The 18,454-nt window shown below is 38.1% G+C and overlaps 1 protein-coding gene across 1 annotated transcript in view; it reads right to left on the reverse strand.

Moving 5' to 3' along the window:
• Positions 1-880: 880 nt before the first annotated feature.
• Positions 881-18,454, reverse strand: part of LOC140724537 (uncharacterized) — a 59,616-nt gene continuing 42,042 nt past the window's right edge. Inside the window, exon 4 of the mRNA XM_073038979.1 lies at positions 881-5,413. Within this exon, the coding sequence (XP_072895080.1) occupies positions 4,573-5,413 (841 nt within the window). The 3' untranslated portion in view covers positions 881-4,572. The remainder of the gene's footprint in view (positions 5,414-18,454) is intronic.

Below are 18,454 nucleotides of genomic sequence, written 5' to 3' on the forward strand. Positions count from 1 at the left end.
ATATGACCAATGCACAGATAAGATTATGAAATTGCAAATACTGTTAATTTGTAAGAATATTAATCGGACGTTCTATGCCCGTCTGAGAAAGTGTATTGGAGATTAGATTGAAAAAACAACTAGGGCTGGGCAAGATTCATGGGCACCTAAAGAGAACCAATTGTGAAGTTCAGATGGTAAAAACTTTATAGACCTGTTCAGAATTTGTTCTAACTAACAAGTTAAACATATCTTTCACACTTTCTACTCAAGGGTAATATCTATGCTCATAACGTAACTGAGAACCGTGTGTGGACTTGCGGTAAAGCAAGCAGCATGAGCTGGCCCCAAAACGTACCTGGAGCTGTCAGCCACTATTACAGCACAGAGCCAGCCTGACAAGGCTTTGAAGGAATACGTATCAACCTTACGGCATGATACAGAACCAGGTCATCTCACAAGAGCAAGCTGCAGGAGATGCTGAGCCTTTCAAGCAGGATTCTGCATGTCCCAAGTAAGGCAGCTTTGAAAACAGTTTGTCTGAGCAAAACATAGCTAGCCTAGATCTCACCCTTCTGTGATAATCGTACCTGTTAATCAGTCCCCACAGTTGTAGGTTTGCCACAGTAGGTAGTTTCCTTTCACAGGGCAGTTTAGCAATGCAAGATCTAGATCTATGTACAGTGTCTAACTCATTGTTCACTCTTTAGCCTGTGCCTGAGCTGTACAGTCTTTGCATTGCAAGTGTGGGCTTGTTTGTGGATACTTGTACTGGGCCCGAGGAAATGGATCTTGTGAACTCATTATTACATTCAGAACTGGATGTTGCTCCTTACTAAATGTATAAAATGTTGGTGGATTAAACTTAATCTTTTCTTTTTCAATAAACGTACAACCACTATTTAATGATTTACCTGAACTTTATTCTCAACATGGAAAGAAAATGTAAATGTTTAAATATAACCGACTTGTTACAAACATACTGCAATAGTAGTAAATAGAGACATCACTTTGAAATTTCTAAATCATTCAAAATTACTTATTTTAAAAATAGAAATAGAATACTAAGTATACTATGCATGTTTGAGAAAATAAATTCTATTATACCATGGTTAATCTCAGTGCTGAAATGAGTATTAACCAACTAAAACAATACCAACTGAAATTCAAGTTGCATTAGTTATAGAATTGGCCTTGTCCTTTTAAATTCAAGATTTGTTATGAAATATAGTATCTTTAATAGTGAAAATATAAATAGCAAATTTGTCTCCTTCATAGATAACTTGACAGATGCTGTTAATTTAATCAAAACATTACTGATAATATTTCACCAAAACAATGGTTGGAACTTTCTGTTGAATATGCACAAAATCAGAGGGAGATAGTACCATACAAGGTCAGTTGTGGAGGTTGTTTCAAGTACCTCAGGAAATTGAAAGTTGTCACTTCCTGAGGATGTATTGTCAGAACTCCTACAGACTTCCTTTCAATAGAAAATTCATTAATGGATTATAACTGTTACAAGTTAGATAGCTGAGCATTGATCAGTTTCCCTTTTCCAAAAGCTTGATTTAAGTTAAAACTTTACTTCTGGGGGGGAAAAAAAATTAAATGTTGCTGTGCATTAAAACATTGATCAAAATCTAAGTTAATAAGGGACCAAAAAGTGACTGTTCCCTAAACTCACTAAAAATAGATCTTAGTGGTTTCACAATCTAATACAAACTAATTTTTCCACAGGTCTTAGATTTAAATATTTGGGATTAAGTGTTGAAACCAACTATAGAATGGGTAACTAATGAAAATAGAATAATTCCAAAAATCAAATACAATGCAACTAGCATACACTTAGTACCAAAGTGCATTACTAAAATTTGTGTCTAGAAACTTAACCAAATGAACCGTATAGGAAGCACATTTCATTCAACAATATACAAGAAATTAAACAATTTATTGCACACCCAAACATTCTATGAGTGGAGATTTCATAATGCACTTGGCAGGAATAGGCCATTGAGGTTTTGGCCTACATATTAATAGGGATTTGTGCACAATTTCACAACTTGCACATAAACTCAATTTCTAAATTTCTATTCCAGCCCCATAAAGATCAATTGTAGTATAAAGTGGAATTAGGGATGGGGGGGGGGGGGGGGGAAGCAAAAAAAAGTGTTTCTCAATTAAATTACAAACTTTGTAAATTACATCAAGGAATTGTATATACACTGTACAAGATCACATGTCCTCAATACTGAGAGGAACAAATGTGCATCTAAACGAAATGAAAAACAGACAGGTGCTTAACAGCCAAATATACAATTTAATGGACTAGCAATTCTGTCGGAAAATAAAGAAAAAAAAACAGGCTACACTAAATAGTTATAGAAGATTGAAATAAAATGTTTAACAATTCCAATTGCAGGTGATCGTCTAAACCTCATGCAGGAAGGGTTGACTTACAGCCTAGTCTGACATGCCAGTGCAAGATCACAATTGCCTTCCACTAAATATTCTTGCACAAATGACATTTCCGATTATCTAAACATCAACAGCCACTTACCACATAACATAATGCAACTTAAATGTTATCAGCAATATGCCACTCATTTCATATAGAACTTTAGAAAGCACCTGTGGCATTGAAACATTGGGGCCCTTCCCATCTCACCTAAATTCACTATTGCTCTCATTCCATTAACAGTGCAAGAGAAGGTTATCCAGAATGCATGAGATAGGACATACTAACAAAATTGTAAAATTATAGTATTGAAGGAATAATAGAATCACATCTCAAATGCTCTCCTTGAGAAAGAAGCTCCCAATTTCTCTGCAACTAAGAAACTTGAATTTATAGAGTGCCTTTCTCACAAACTTGAAGCATGTATTTCAAAAATGTAGGGTAGCTTTGCATTAGTAATTGTACAAAAGATACAATAGCACAGCTGATTTATGCTGAGCAAGAGATGAGCAAGTTTTTAAAAACTAATTTGGGTCTGAAGATATGGCAGTCAGAATACTAGCATAACTGTCCTGTCAGCTTTTGGGGAGGATCAAGTTGATTGAGAAGGGTAGATAAGATGAAGAACAGACAAAGTGAAAAATGACAGTATTTTAGTATTCAACGGAAAACACTACTTTCATTGAATGAATTTGAGAAATGCACGCACAATCATATACAAATTATGTTTTGCATAATTCAGTAGTTTTGTGCTTTGCACTATACCTCAGTCCATGTGGCAAGAATAAACAATTCCAATCCATTTGCTTAAGTTGCTTAACAAAAGATAACAACAAGACCTGGCATTTTGTCCAAATGCTACATGCTGTTCATAGCCTAGATTTACATTTTACCCGAAAAACAGAAACTGCTAATGAAGCAGTCCCTCCATTATAACAGCAAACTGTAAACCTAGATTGTGCTCAACTCTGTAAAAATTTGGATTTTTCCACAATATAATCATTTCATATATTAAATTATAAGGCCACTACTTCCAACTTATACATGTTATTACTAAACAATGCAATGTAAATGTGGTAACGTTTTCTGGAAATGTTTAGTTGCTTAAGGGTATGAATAACTTGATACATTTCAAACTTTATTTTATATTAACTATCATCTTCTTCCCAGTTATTGGAGCATGGCAGTGAGTCCAAATCATGAACGTGTTCATATCAATGGTACAAATCATTAGAAGGCATTAGTTTAAAAGCAGATACAAGATTAACAAGTATTCAACATGATCAGTTATGTAGTTGCATTGCTCTGGATAAATTAAAAAAGCTTTTCTCACAAACATTTTAAAATTAAAAATCCAAAAGGTCTACCTGCTCATGTACAGCATATTTATCTTTAACAAAGCTTTATTGTTAGATCTTGGAAGAGGTAGTGTAAACCAAATCCAACAGCAAAGCATGTCAGACTCGAAATAAAGACCAAACAAGACACACGAACACTGATATTTAGAGTACAAAATTCTAAAAAAATAAATAGCTTAGATGTCATATAAAACATTCCTGTAACCTTTTGATAAAGGTGCCTTTGTTGGTATAGTAATACCCTATTTAAAAAACCTTCAGGGAAGTAACAAGTTATGTGCTCCAGTTGATAGAATAAATATGCTCATCAAAATGATTTCAGAGTATTAGTTCCTCCCACACTTTGGATATAGACAGAAAACTGCCAGTAGGTGGGCAGAAACAAAACATTTGTCCCCATTTAAAACTTATTGAATTAATATTCTGTCTTATGGAAATACATTAATTTCATAAAAACAATCTTATTCCTTTAAAAAATAACCCAAGTGGTTATGTTATGGCCACATTTCTGGATTGCAAATCAGAAGTTGTCAACAGTAGCATACATTTCGCCTTCCAAAGTTCCATATGCTAATTGCTTAGGTGTTCCCTGTAGTCTTTTGTTTACAAGGTTTTTATGTCAAAGTAATTGAAGTTTGTACTATTTACACTTTAAGATGAAAAGACTGAATTGTAGTTTGCTAAGATGGTGGCTTTTTTCATTAATATTGATGCAGATAAAGCCATTTTAAATAATAAGGAAGACAAGCACCCAAAATTCTGAAGCATCCCTATGAGTTAAGATCCCACAAGAATCTCCATGATGTGGTCCAGATCACTCAAGTCTACTCGACAGATCTGAATGGTATTCACTGACGTTGAGTTACATAACTGAAAGGGTTTTGGAACATCATCCACGATAGCTGGTGGCGATCTAACAGATGTCGAAGGGAGCAAACACAAATCAGAGTCGTACATCGATGTGTCAATGTCTTCAAATATGTCATCAAAAGCAAGATCTGTTAGATAACTCGTTGAATTGCTGATTTCAAAAGAGCCAAATACAGTTTCCACAGGCCTAGTTTCTTGCGTACGGTCTTCAAAAGGCAAGTGTACATATGCATCACTCTCATCTGCAGGTATTGGACAAGGAGATGGACTGATGTCTTCCATGAAATCCAAGTCTTTGAGGATTGATGAAATGGCAGATGACATGTCATTATCTGAAACCAACACTAAAGAATTCTCTAACTGGCTCTCTGAAAAATCTGAGGAACCATTCAAATCTGGAGAGGTATTGAGTACAGATGATCCAGTTAATTCAATACCTCCGTGACATGGTATGCTTGTGTCTGGAATTGGATTTGGTCCATTGCAACTGCTAGAGCCTTCGTGACTACCCTCTTGTCTCATTTCTTCCTGAATTTGTCGTACAGTATTTGCTATGAGAACAGAACGATGCAAGTTTGGTTCTACCAGCATTCTACAGCTCTGCAGTTTGATGAGGCACATGTTAAGTACTAGCTGTCTCTGCAAGGTATATGGCAGCCCTGGATTAGAATCAAAGGCACCAGGAAGACCAGCCATGTTTTCTTCGTAATCACTAAGTTTGCGCTTCAGTCCTTTAGCCAACATGAATCTGGAATAAAGAGGAAAAAGGAAAAATTGAATATTTTAATAGTTTGGCTATTTCACAGCTCTGAAAGAAAACCAATACCAATATTGAACACATTTGATATTTAAAAACTGAAACAATGAAGCTCAAGCTGGCCACAGACTCAGATTCACTTACCTTCCTTAATTCATAACCCTTAATTCACCTAGTATGCAAAATCTATCTGCGTCTTAAAAGTATTTAATGAGGTAGTCACCATTGCTTCCCTGGGAAGAGAATTCCATAGATTCATTACCTTCTGGAAAAAGCAGCTTATCCTCAATTATGTCCTAGATCTATTTCCTGAATCTTGAGGCTACACGCCCTTGTTCTAGTCTCACTCCCCAGAGGCCACAAATTTCCTGCTTCATCTTTCTATCCCGGACACTGAGACAGGACATTGTTATGGGAAAGATCCTCAGTGTTGCTGAGCAGATACTGTTAGATAGTTCCTTATTCTTAGCTCCTTGAAGGTGGCTACACAGGTTAATAAGGTGGTTAAGAAGGCTTATGGAATGCTTACTTTTATTAGTTGAGGCATGGAGTTCAAAAGTCAAGAGGTTATGTTGCAACTTTATAAAACTCTGGTCAGGCCATATCTGGAGTATTGCATACAGTTCAGGTCTATAGGAAGGATGTGGAGGCTTTGGGAAGGCTGCAGAAAAGGTTCACCAGGATATTGTCAGGTTTAGAGGGCATGTATTATCATGAGAGGCTGGATAAACTTGGGTCATTTTCTCTGCGTAGCGGAGGCCAAGGGGAAATCTGATGGAGGTTTATAAGATTAGGAGAGGCATAGATAGAGTGACAGAGAGTATCTGTGTCCCAGAGTTGAAATGTCTATACTAGAGGGCTAGCATTACAGGTGGGGGAGTTCAAGGTGGATTTGGGGTAAGTTTTTACTCAGAGTGGTGGATGCCTGGAATGCACTGCCTGGTATGATGCTAGAGGCAAACACAGAGGTTTTTAAAGAGACATTTGAATAGACACATGGATGCAAGGTACTGAGAATAGATAGAGAACAACAGTAGGGAAGATAGCCCAGTCACAGCCTCCAACAACAACTCTTCTTTAATTGTGATGAAATTTGGCTACTTACAGGAAAGATATCAATAAGACTGAAAGAATACAGAGAAAATTTACAAAGGTGTTGCTGTGACTTGGAGGGGTAGAAGGTAGGAGGGATTAGTGCTTGGGTGTTTTTGATTTGCTGTTTAGCTGGTTCAGCACTACACTGTGGGACAAATGGCCTGTTCTTGTGCTGTACTGTTCTATAGTCCAAGTCATCCCACAGCCTCTGCTGTTCCAATGAGAAACAAATCCAGTTTGTTTAAATCACTTATGACAACAGCCTTCCATTCCTAGCAACATCCTGGTTAATCTCTTCTGTATTCTAACTATTGCTTTCACTGTACTACATGTAGTGTAGTGACTGGAACTATACATAATACTCTAAGAATGGTCTAAGTAATGTTTTGTACAGCTGCAACATTATGTCCCAATTCTGTTACGTAGTGCTTTGGTCTATGAAAGCAAGTCCTCATTACTCATCACCCTATCTTGCCATTTTCCATGCCCTTTGAATTTGTACCCCAAGATCCCTCTCTAAATCAATGCTCCCAAGGTACCAGTCATTTACTTTGTCCTCTAAACCTGGCAATATCCTAGTAAAACTTTTCTGCAGCCTCTCCAAAGCTCAACATCTTTCCTATAGTGGGGCAACCAGAACTGTATGCAATACTCCAGATGTGGCCTAGCCACAGTTTTATAAAGTTTCAACATAACCTCTTAACTTTTGAACTCAATGCCTCAGAATCTGACCTCCCAATGTTTATTGCCTCACACTCATCTGGATTTAATTTAATCTCCACCACTCCACAAAACATTCCTGTGTTGTATCCTTGGACAACACTCCTTGCTATCCAAGACTCCTTCAATTTTCATATCATCTATAAACAACTAATCATACCCCTTCCATTTTCATCCTCTTTCTATAACATGACGAAGGTCTTGCGCTGATCCCAAATATATTCTACAAATTTCTCAAATGAGATTGTATCAACCAAATGTTTCACTAGTGAAACAGAGGCACAAGCAATAAATTAACCTATTGCATTGATCAATTTGTGATAAAGTCTGTTTTATATACAAAAACTATATTTGGATCATTCAACTGAAATTCTTAATTGGGTATGATTTCACACTTGCTTAGGTGGCAGTTCAAGAAAGTGTTCTAACCAAGGTGAGCAACAACTAGCTGAAACGATTTACAATCAAGATGCAAAATGCACTCAAAATGGAGCTGGCCTCTCAGAATTGAAACTTATGGTGAACTTTCCATTTAATTGAATTTCCATGTTACTAAATGCAAATTGTTTCTAAGCCAATTCTCATCACAGAACATATTTTTATCATCTATTATGTAGCATCACAGAATTTTTTGCATTGGAGATATTCCTTTAGAGTAGGAACCTAATAAAGTTTTATTCACATTAGTTATCACAAATAAAGTTGTTTAAAACAATAATCCCCACATAAACAAAACTTTAAAGTGCAGTATCCAACTGCCTGCTGGATTCATAAAGTCTATACCAATTAATTTCACAGAAACTTGAAAGAAGATTTAAATGGTGTCTATTAGGACCTTCTGTATGTATATATTATATTTATTTATTTTTATTTATTTTATTAAATGATTTGGAGTCCATAAATAGGTACAGTTAACTGAGGCTCACCATGGTGATTAATTTGCTCTAGGGACCTGGCCAGTTCTGTGAACTAAGCTAGCTTTCAGCCTGATGATTTTGTTTTATAAAATCAATTTGCACTTAAATTATTCAAATCATTTACATTAGTTTGGCTGCCTTTGAGTCGATGGTGTTAGAGGAAAATTAGCAGAAAGCCTGGGAATATTAATGGCACACTTAGAATGATGACATTAGTTCAACTCCCCATCAATACAGCATTTGAAACATAGCTGAATCTAAAAGATTACTAGATGGATTCTAAACGGAACATGTGGTATTGGCACTGCTGTACAAAGGTGCACCCAGCACCTCAAAGACCCACTCAAAGCCACCCATACAAAATCCTTCTAAATGGGGATTTTGATAATCTGGGAAAGGCATCCCAGAATTCCGGAGATCATACATTTCACGTAATGTCCCAGGCTGCACTATGAACATGCCAATCCTTCCAGCAGCAGGGCAGATTGTCAGAGGTAGCTGCACAGCAGTACAGTTGGGAGAGAATGCAGAAGTACCTAGGTATGTTATATCCCAAAGCAGAAACAAATCCAACATGCCACTTAGCACTCTATCAACCCATTCTCAAATTTCTGCTGAGTAATGCAAGATCATTGACAGTGCTAGGCATTTACTTGAATAATAACCTCAGCAATTTCATTTCTACTAAAACACTGTATTTTAGTCCTTATTGTGGCCATTGAAAAAAAATGACCAATTTCCTCATGAGTGATTTAACAGCCTCTGCATTTAACCAAATATGCCCTAAAGGAAATCTCATCAAATTGTATAATTATGATTGTTGATGCCATTCAGGCCAGACCTAGGACACATACAAAATGCTGTATGCCATAGCCATCCTTGGCTGAATCAAGGACCTTCTCTCTGAGAATGAAAAATGGGTAAATGAGTCTCCATTGGAGAGGGTGATGCACCATCAATAACTCTCGGAGATGTGAGACAAGATATAGGCTTTTATTGGCTGGAACAAAGAACAAGCAGCAAATGACCACCACACAGCATCCTGGAGACTGAGGCCGGGGCTGTGTCTCCAATCGCCTTTATACCGGGGTCTGTGGGAGGAGCCACAGGAGCAGTCAGCGGGGGGGGGGGGGGGTGGGGGGGGGCCTGGGCCTGTCCAGACAGGTATATGTAGTTCACCACATTCACTCCCTCTTTGTTTTAAAAGAGAGTCCCCATGGGGCGAAGCTTCTTACAAGTATATTTACAGGTTAAGTCTATCAGGTGGTCGAACCTGTCGCTGCGATCTACGTAGCACTGGCTGTGATTGGAGGCACAGACCCTTCCTCAGTCTCCAGGATGTTGTGTGGTGGTCACTTGCTGCTTGTTCTTTCTTCCAGCCAATAAAAGCCTACATCTCGCCTCACGTCTCCGACAGTTATTGATGGTGCCTCAATTTTATTGGCTGGAAGAAAGAACAAGCAGCAATTGACCACCACACAACATCCTGGAGACTGAGGCCGGGGCTGTGTCTCCAATCGCCTTTATACCGGGGTCTGTGGGAGGAACCACAGGAGCAGTCAGCGGGGGGGGGGGGGGGGTGTCCAGACAGGTATATGTAGCTTACCACAGAGGGTCCAGAGGAGATTCCAGGGAATGATTCTGTCAATGAAAGGGTTTACATATGAGGAGCGTTTAATGGCTCTAGGCCTGTATTTACTGGAGTTTAGAAGAATGAGAGGAGATCTCATTGAAACCTTCGGAATATTGAAATGCCTAGATACAGTGGGTGTAGGGTGGATATTTCCTACACTGGGCGAGTCTTTGATCAGAAGGGACAGCCTCAGAATAGAGGGACATCCATTTAAAACAGAGATAAGGAGTTTCTTTAGGCAAAAGGTGGTGCATCTGTGGACTGCATTGCCACAGACAGCTGTGGAGGCCATCATTGTGTGTATTTCAAGTGTAGGTTGATAAGCTTTTGTTTAGTCAGAGCAAAGGTTACAGGGAAAAGGCCAAGGAATGAGGTTGAGAGGACTAATAAGTCAGCCATGATGGAATGCTGGAGCAGACGCAATGGGCCAAATGGTTTGATTCTGCTCCTGTGTCTTATGGTGTCATGGTCTTGTATTCACTGATGATTCAGTGTTCCGTTCTCAACACTTCCATGAAAGAGTTTGTATCAGCAAGCAGCACAACTCCAATATTCAGACTTGAGCTGGGACACAGTTTAGATATGTTATTTGCTGCAGAAATGTCAGACACTGACCATTTCCAGTGACAGGCTACCACTATTCCTTGACATCAATCACATAACTAACACTGGATGCTCCATCAGTAACTTCCAAGCATCAGTGCCGATAAGGAGCTTATCCAGAGCCAACCGCGTTAGAATTACAGTTATACTCCCAAATCTACATTCTGATATGTAAAGGCAAATATTCAAATAGCTAGGATGAGTGCAACTCCAACAACAATAATTTCAACATCCTCCATGCCAAATATTTCTACTAAACAGAATCCTCATCTGTCAACTGAACAAATAGTTCACTTCTACCATATTAGAGGGCAGTGAGAAATCTCCAAAATACATCGATCATACCAACAATTTCCGATCCAATGAAATAATGAAAAAAGATACATTATACAGATCAGTGGGAAAATATGGGCAGAAAAAAAATGGCAGATGGAGTTGGAGGGTTATAGATAGACCATATGCCGGCAGATGGGATTAGTTTAAATTGGCATCAGAGTCCACACAGACATTATGGGCCAAAGGCCTGTTCCTATACTGTCCTGTGATCTATGTTCAAATGCTTCTCTGATAATACGCTGATGATTTTAGCAATTTTCCTATACTAATAACCACCCTACAAGTTGATAAAAGTTGACTTCAGACCCAGTAACATAAATAGCACATGCAACTCTTCCCATGGTGCTGCATCGTTCTCTCTGGTCTATTTGACTGTGGACTCTGATTAATGGTTCACATTGGGAAGATGTGAACCTTTTGGCCCAGTTAAGCGTCTGCCCTGATTAGCCAAAATTTCATGGAAGCAGTTAAAATGTAGTTTGTCTTTTTTTTTTAAAAAAAAATACCTTTTTAACTGAGTAACAAATTATGTATTTAAGATGTATGTAAGTATTTATGTATTTAAGTAAGATGTATGTATTTAAGATCCACTGCTCAGTCTTAAATTTGAAACAATCTTTTTATGATATCTGGGGACCTTTCCTAAATTACTTTTCCAATTTATAAAGTTTAACAGTGCACAGACTTTTATGTATATTTTTATCTTCTCTTCTTAAGCGAATATGTTTTCTTTTCTAATTTATCCATTATCATCCATCAGCTTTTTTCTTTGGTAGCTGGTAGAGGGTTGACTTTTTTTTTATATAAAAAATTTCTTTTATGATGTATGACCTATCTTTAAATTTTTGATTACAGAGCGGTATACCTTTATGAGTTATGCTATAACATTTTGATCAATTTTATCACAATATATGAATGTACACAAGTTATGTTGAGATGTATCTATGTGTTGCACTCTGTAAATCTTGGTTTTTTCTTCTGAATAAAAAATATTGTAAGAAGAAAGAAAGATGAAATACAGAACAAATTTGAACACAATACTATTACAGTACTACAAAACACCATTAATTCCCAATAGCTATCAATGGAAGATCTGCACTGCATGCTCTTCCAGCTGTAAATGAACAAAATCAGCATAGACACCTAGTGTAGATAATGGACTGCCTTCATACAATTTTCAACACTGCATCCTCCAAATCTTCATTTTCATTGTAACATTTAAGATGATTATCAATACCTTCAAATTCTTTGCAGTTCTTAACTTGAAGTAGTGAAATCATTTCACTTTCACACAGCTGTTTCTGGCATCTCCAAGCCCGAATACTGGAACCTGCACTGAGCAAAACTTTCTCATTTCTCAACTATCAGTGACAAAAATCACTGCTTTTTGCACACTAGCACATGCAACGCGCTATTTAAAAACTGTTCACTCTAAGCACAGTGTAGTGTCTAACAGCCACACAAGTGCACGCTAGTTAGAAACTTCGGCAAGTCTCTTGTCCCAACTAAGTGACATAGTGTCCCAAATAAATGAAGGGAATCCCGTCTATTTTCTCAATTAGTTTTTGTTCCATTTTTGTTGTCGATATGAGACTGCCCGATTAACTGATGGCCTAATTAACCGGAATCCACTGTATATATTTCACACCTCAGTGTTAAATCTATATTGGTTAGTAGAGTCTCTGAATTTAAAATTTTTTAACTTTTAAATTTAAAATTTCATTCTCTTTATTGCAAGTATTGCAACTTGGACAAAGCACCTGAACAAGAGTGGTTGCTGGACTTTCTGAACACAACCTCAGAATATTTTCACAACATTTCTGTGTATCTTTTAAGTTAATTCCAATTCAAAATGAGTAACTTCTAACTTCATAGGGTACTAATTATACAAATTATTTGTTCTGTACATAAAAATCAAGGCAGACACTTGTTAGACAACTTGATATTATTTCATCAGTATCAGAGGTTACTTTTTTTGCCTTTCTAAATTTACAAATATCATTTTATTCAAGTCAACACAGCTTTTTCCTCAAAAGCTCCCGCTTCTTGTGTTTATCACGTCACGTCATTTTGTAATACCCAGGCAGGACAATTGCTACTCAGATTACTGTATGCCATCACATCCACACAGAGCATACAGTAAACAAAGAGGTCTGCCTGGCTGAGCCCTTTTTAAAAGGTAAACCAGAATTTGCATTAATCTTGCTATCACTACTCTCTCCTTTTGGGTCGCTTCACTCTGTTTTTGCACAAAGTAACAATACAACAAAAGGAAGTTTTTATTTTGCAGTCATTAAAAATGTTACACAATAAAAGCTTACCTTGTTTCCAAAGTACCACAATTTTTATTTTCAAATCTGTAGAGTTAGGAGGACAGTACATTCTGAGCATTTCAGATGTAAATGGATTAGTCCTTAGTTGGTCTTTAAGATCAGTTTTTGTCTGCGAGCTGGAATTCTCACTTGCACAAACTGCCATGCAGCTGTCCAGCTTCCCTCAGACAGCTGACAAACAGCAACTGCATAAGCACAATGACGCACAACACTAAGCTGCCGTGGAAAGGAGTGGAGCTTGAACAAAGTGGGTGGAGCTTTGTGGCTTGCAGTAGTGTCCATCCCCAGCTTGGCGAACAGTCAAAGAACTGCCCAACAAGCACACGGGGCCCCAACTGTGCTATTCCAGAAATGCTGACTGTGCCTCTACCATGTCCGCTTACGGCAGTTTGTTGAAGCATTGTACGAGGCAATCCAATTGAATACTGTAAAAATATCACTAAAATAAAAGCACAAATCTAAGCTACAGGGATTTAACAACTTATTTTGCAAGTGCTTCCCATTAAGGATGTTTCTATATTAGTTGAAAGCTTGAAGGCCTTTAAATATAGAGGGGGAGAAATTGGATAGTGTATTAAAAACTGTGCAGCATTCGTACTATACAATTAATCCATGCTTGTTTGATTCAATACAAAAGAATCTGTGCCCCAACCTCATAGCCATGATAGCAGAATTCAGTCAATGTCTGTCACACCGCTTATTGCATTAGCACTTATTCACAGACAGCAGTCCTGGAAGTAACCCCCAGCCTCCTCTAGATCGTGCAGAATGAGGCCATTCAGTCCATCTAAAGAGTGGGCGTTTGTTGAAATTAGTTTCAAGTGAGTTTGGAGCGAGAACTTTGTGAAGACTGCTGCAGGCCATAATCGCAGTACAAACAAGACTGCAGGTACACAATTTTTCAGCTGAAGTTTTGACATCTCGATAGATGAGAAAGGCAGATTACTCTTTCAGTTAGGACCAAGAGTGAAGCTCCCAGAATAGGGATATACTAGAAAAATGTTTTAAATGACCTCACACATATAGTTTGGAACAGTAAAGGCATTAATAAATCCCAATTCTTTACAATCATAACTAATCTCAAAGCTGTTCCAAGCAGTGGCCATGGAGCAGTGCATGAGGTTAGAGATATAATTAAGCCCTCTCACCCAACAATCTCTACCATTAAATCATACCTTCATTCATACTCCATCATACCCTCAGTTACATATATCCCACCCCTATCTCACAAAACATTCAGAAAGGACAAAGATATCATTCAGAATATTGTAATGTACAATACACACAAATTCATAGCACTTCCTGAATGATCCGGTAGTATTCACTGACAGCATCAGTTGACAACTAGTAGTCAATTCCACCTCCATCAATTCTAACTGATGGAGATATGGTCATCACCAAAGTAGCCACCCTAAAGTTAGTGATAGCTCAAACATCACAGAAGATGATTAAAAGGCTAATTCCAATCCATCTTTTTGATCCACTTCTTTTCTGATTTATGACATTCAAATGGCATGAGAACACACTCCTTAGTGTCTCATTTCATCTCATCTAGACTCTACAGCATTGCCGTATATCTCGGTAACATTTGCTGGTTACCGAGTCACAAGATAGTCAAACAACAAATTTAATCTCCAAAAGTCTTATTGCTTTAAGAGCTGGGATCTGCACAGTGAGGAACTGGCACAGGTAGACTGCTGCCAGAATAGGAAACCATGATGCAGCTCCTCATCATTGAGAAGAGGGAATGGAGAAGTCCAACAAGCTTTCTTACATTGAGTTTGACAAATCCATCCTTTCCACCAGAAATGCTAACATGCTACCCTCCATGAAATGTTACCGGTTGACTGATGTTCCAACTCCCACTACAGCAACACTCAGGCTGCCAAGATTATAGATCTGGGTGCTAGTCTTCAAGTCAGTTTTCATGGTGTCGCTCAGCAGAAGCTGAAACTCTGATGAAATCTATCTGAATTTTGACTATCTAGGCCCAGAGTGATTACCTGCTCTTCACGCCAATCTGCCACAAGCTCCACAGCATGGGGAGCACTATTCCCATGCACCAGGACAAGCAAAGGCACGTGGAAGGCGGCACCAAGGACATACAGAAGAGTAACTGGAATAAAACCAACAGATCCTGGAAAAACTAAAACCAAAGAGCAAATCCTGGAAGCACTCAAAAGGTCAAGGAAGGTAAACAGAACTTGTAACAGTTTTTCTGCAAACTCCATTCCTTCCACCTTCTGAAACAAAAACTTACTACTTTTCTCACTTTTCCCATTCTCAGGAAGGGCCCCGGACCTGAACTCCACGTATGTAATTAAAGCCATTTGCTACACTGGCTCCTACTGTCCATCCAAGAGGAAGGCAATAATTCTCTCTCCCCCAGAGTAACGTGCTGGCAATCAAACAAGAGGACGTACCTAAAACCTCCTACAGCTGCCTGAAAGGAACCTAAGGTCAAGTAGTGGAGATCCACTGACCTTTACTGCCACAATCTGAACAATCCTGGCACAACTATGGCTAAAGCTGTCGGCATCATTGTACAGGATTTGCACTACCAGCCACCTGCTCTCCGTGCCAGGCCATGTGCTTGCAACGGAATTCTGTACTATATAATTTGCAAGGTTCCCTACAAATATGCACTCAAATCCACAAAGATCATCCACAGAGCTGAAAAAGAAAATATCTCAACCCAATAAATCTCACCATATGCTCTGCTTGACATATCAAAAAGCAAGTGAATCACAAAGAAACTGATTTTATGCCATCACTTTCAGGGATCTTGCTTCTCATTCAACAGGCACTTATTGATCTATTGGGATTTTACATACTACTACTTCAAACCCAATAAATGAGCTGAACCAATTTGTACAGTCAAAAACGAGAGTGATTCAATATCAACCGCATCTATCAGTCGAAACACTAACTGATATATGTATGCTTACCTATAGAAAACAGAGCTCAGTAAATCGACCAAGCCACTTCCCTCACTTAAAACATCAGCAGTTGCCGTTTGCATGTGCTGTGCACGTTACATGCATTTTGAATTATATTTTATTAACTTATTTGTGATAAATATTTATATTATGTTCTGTGTGCAATACATGTATTGTGGGTGCACTGTGGTCCAGAGGAATATTGTTTCATGTCCATGAACACTACCATGTCCATGAACAGTAGGATGACAATAAACTTAACTTACAAAATGTAAATAATACAAAATAGTAACAAAAAGGTATTAACATTTTCATTAATTATATAGGAACATTCAGTTGAAACTAAACTTTTAAATGCATTTAGAAAGATTTGCACATACCACAAAGCTAATCAAATAGACAATAGACAGTAGGTGCAGGAGTAGGCCATTCGGCCCTTCTAGCCAGCACCACCATTCACTGTGATCATGGCTGATCATACACAATCAGTACCCCGTTCCTGCCTTCTCCCTATGTCCCTTGACCTCGCTATCTATAAAAGCTCTATCTAACTCTCTCTTGAATGCATCCAGAGACTTGGCCTCCACTGCCTTCTGGGGCAGAGCATTCCACATATCCACCTCTCTCTGGGTGAAAAAGTTTTTCCGCATCTCTGTTCTAAATGGCCTACCCCTTATTCTTAAACTGTGGCCTCTAGTTCTGGACTCACCCATCAGCGGGAACATGCTTCCTGCCTCCAGTGTGTCCAATCCCTTAATAATCTTATATGTTTCAATCAGATCCCCTCTCATCCTTCTAAATTCCAGTGTATACAAGCCCAGTCGCTCCAATCTTTCAACATATGACAGTCCCACCATTCCGGGAATTAACCTTGTGAACCTACGCTGCACTCCTTCAATAGCAAGAATGTCCTTCCTCAAATTTGGAGACTAAAACTGCACACAATACTCCAGGTAGGGTCTCACCAGGGCCCTGTACAGCTGCAGAAGGACCTCTTTACTCCTATACTCAATTCCTCTTGTTATAAAAGCCAGCATGCCATTAGCTTTCTTCATATTTTCTGCTGCCTCATAGAAGATTTGTGAACTAATAATGGAGTTTTCCATTTCTACAAATATATCTTTGAAGAAATTATGATAAACCACACAACTAAAGGCATTTTACTGCAGTTATCCTGGACTAAAGGGACTTCTAGCCATACTTGTCTGGAATAGTAATGTAGCTCTGCAGGTCACCTGAAGTAAATTACTACTCCAGACAGAAAATGACAAATATTCTTTTGTTATTTTACTGATTTCCAAGTGTCCCTTTCTGGCAAATAGACATCAGAAAGCTACCTACCAATTTGAAATAAATTATCTCAATGCTCCAACAATTTTTAAAATTAGCAATGTTTACAATTACCAAAACATACATACATACTTACAAATTCTAACACAAAACTTTAACCCGAGTACACATAGTAGAAAATAAAACTTTTAATCATGCAGAAAGCTTACAGAGCACACAGGTGACATCCATCCACATACAACACCCAACTTGTGTTAGTTTGTGAAATCAACTACAGTGGATTCTGATTAATTAGGCTATCGGTTAATCAGGGCAGCCACTTATTTGGGACTATTCTTAAGAAGCAAAAACTAATGGAGAAAATAGCCAGGATTTGCTTCATTGGTTTGGGACACTATGCCACTTAATTGGGACACAAGACTGTTGCCAAACATTTTCTAACCAGCACCAGTTGCGTACCCTCACTGTGCTTAAGGTGAACAGCTTTTAAAGAGGTTCAGTTGTGGGTGTTTGTGTTCAAAGAGCAGTGAATTTTGTCACTGATAGTTGGAGAGAAACAAGCAGCAAGACATTGCATAACTACTTTCCCCTCATTGCTGCTCCAATCATTCAGGTTTGGAGATGTCAAAAATGGCTGAGAGTGAGAAATGAAACAATTTTGCTACTTCAACAAGTTAGGAACTATGAAGAATAAAAGGTTTCGACAATCAATTTGAATATTAAAATGAAAATGAACATTTGAAGGATGCAATCATTGAAAGCATTGTATGAAGGCAGTCCATTATCTCCACTAGACGTCTGCACTGATTTTGTTCATTTACAGATAAAGAACATGATAGCACACATTGGATGAATTCCTCCGTCAATAACTAATACAGTTTTATAGTACTGCAGGAGCATTGGTAGTGTTCTAATTAGTACTGTATTTTATTTAAATGCCTAATTTGTTACTCAGTTGAACAGAAGTTTGTCTTTTTATACCTTTTTGACCATTTCCATGAAACTTTGGTTAATTAGGGCAGCTGTTTAATTGGGCCAAAATGTATTGGTGTCAATGTATTTCAATTAACCAGAATCCACTGTGATGGATTTATAATATTTTTTTTCCAGGAAACCAGTTACTAGTAGTTTTCTGTACAAAGTTCATGTGGGGGTGGAGTTCTAAA

Source organism: Hemitrygon akajei, chromosome 3 (genome assembly GCF_048418815.1).
Source record: "Hemitrygon akajei chromosome 3, sHemAka1.3, whole genome shotgun sequence".
NCBI lineage: Eukaryota > Metazoa > Chordata > Chondrichthyes > Myliobatiformes > Dasyatidae > Hemitrygon > Hemitrygon akajei.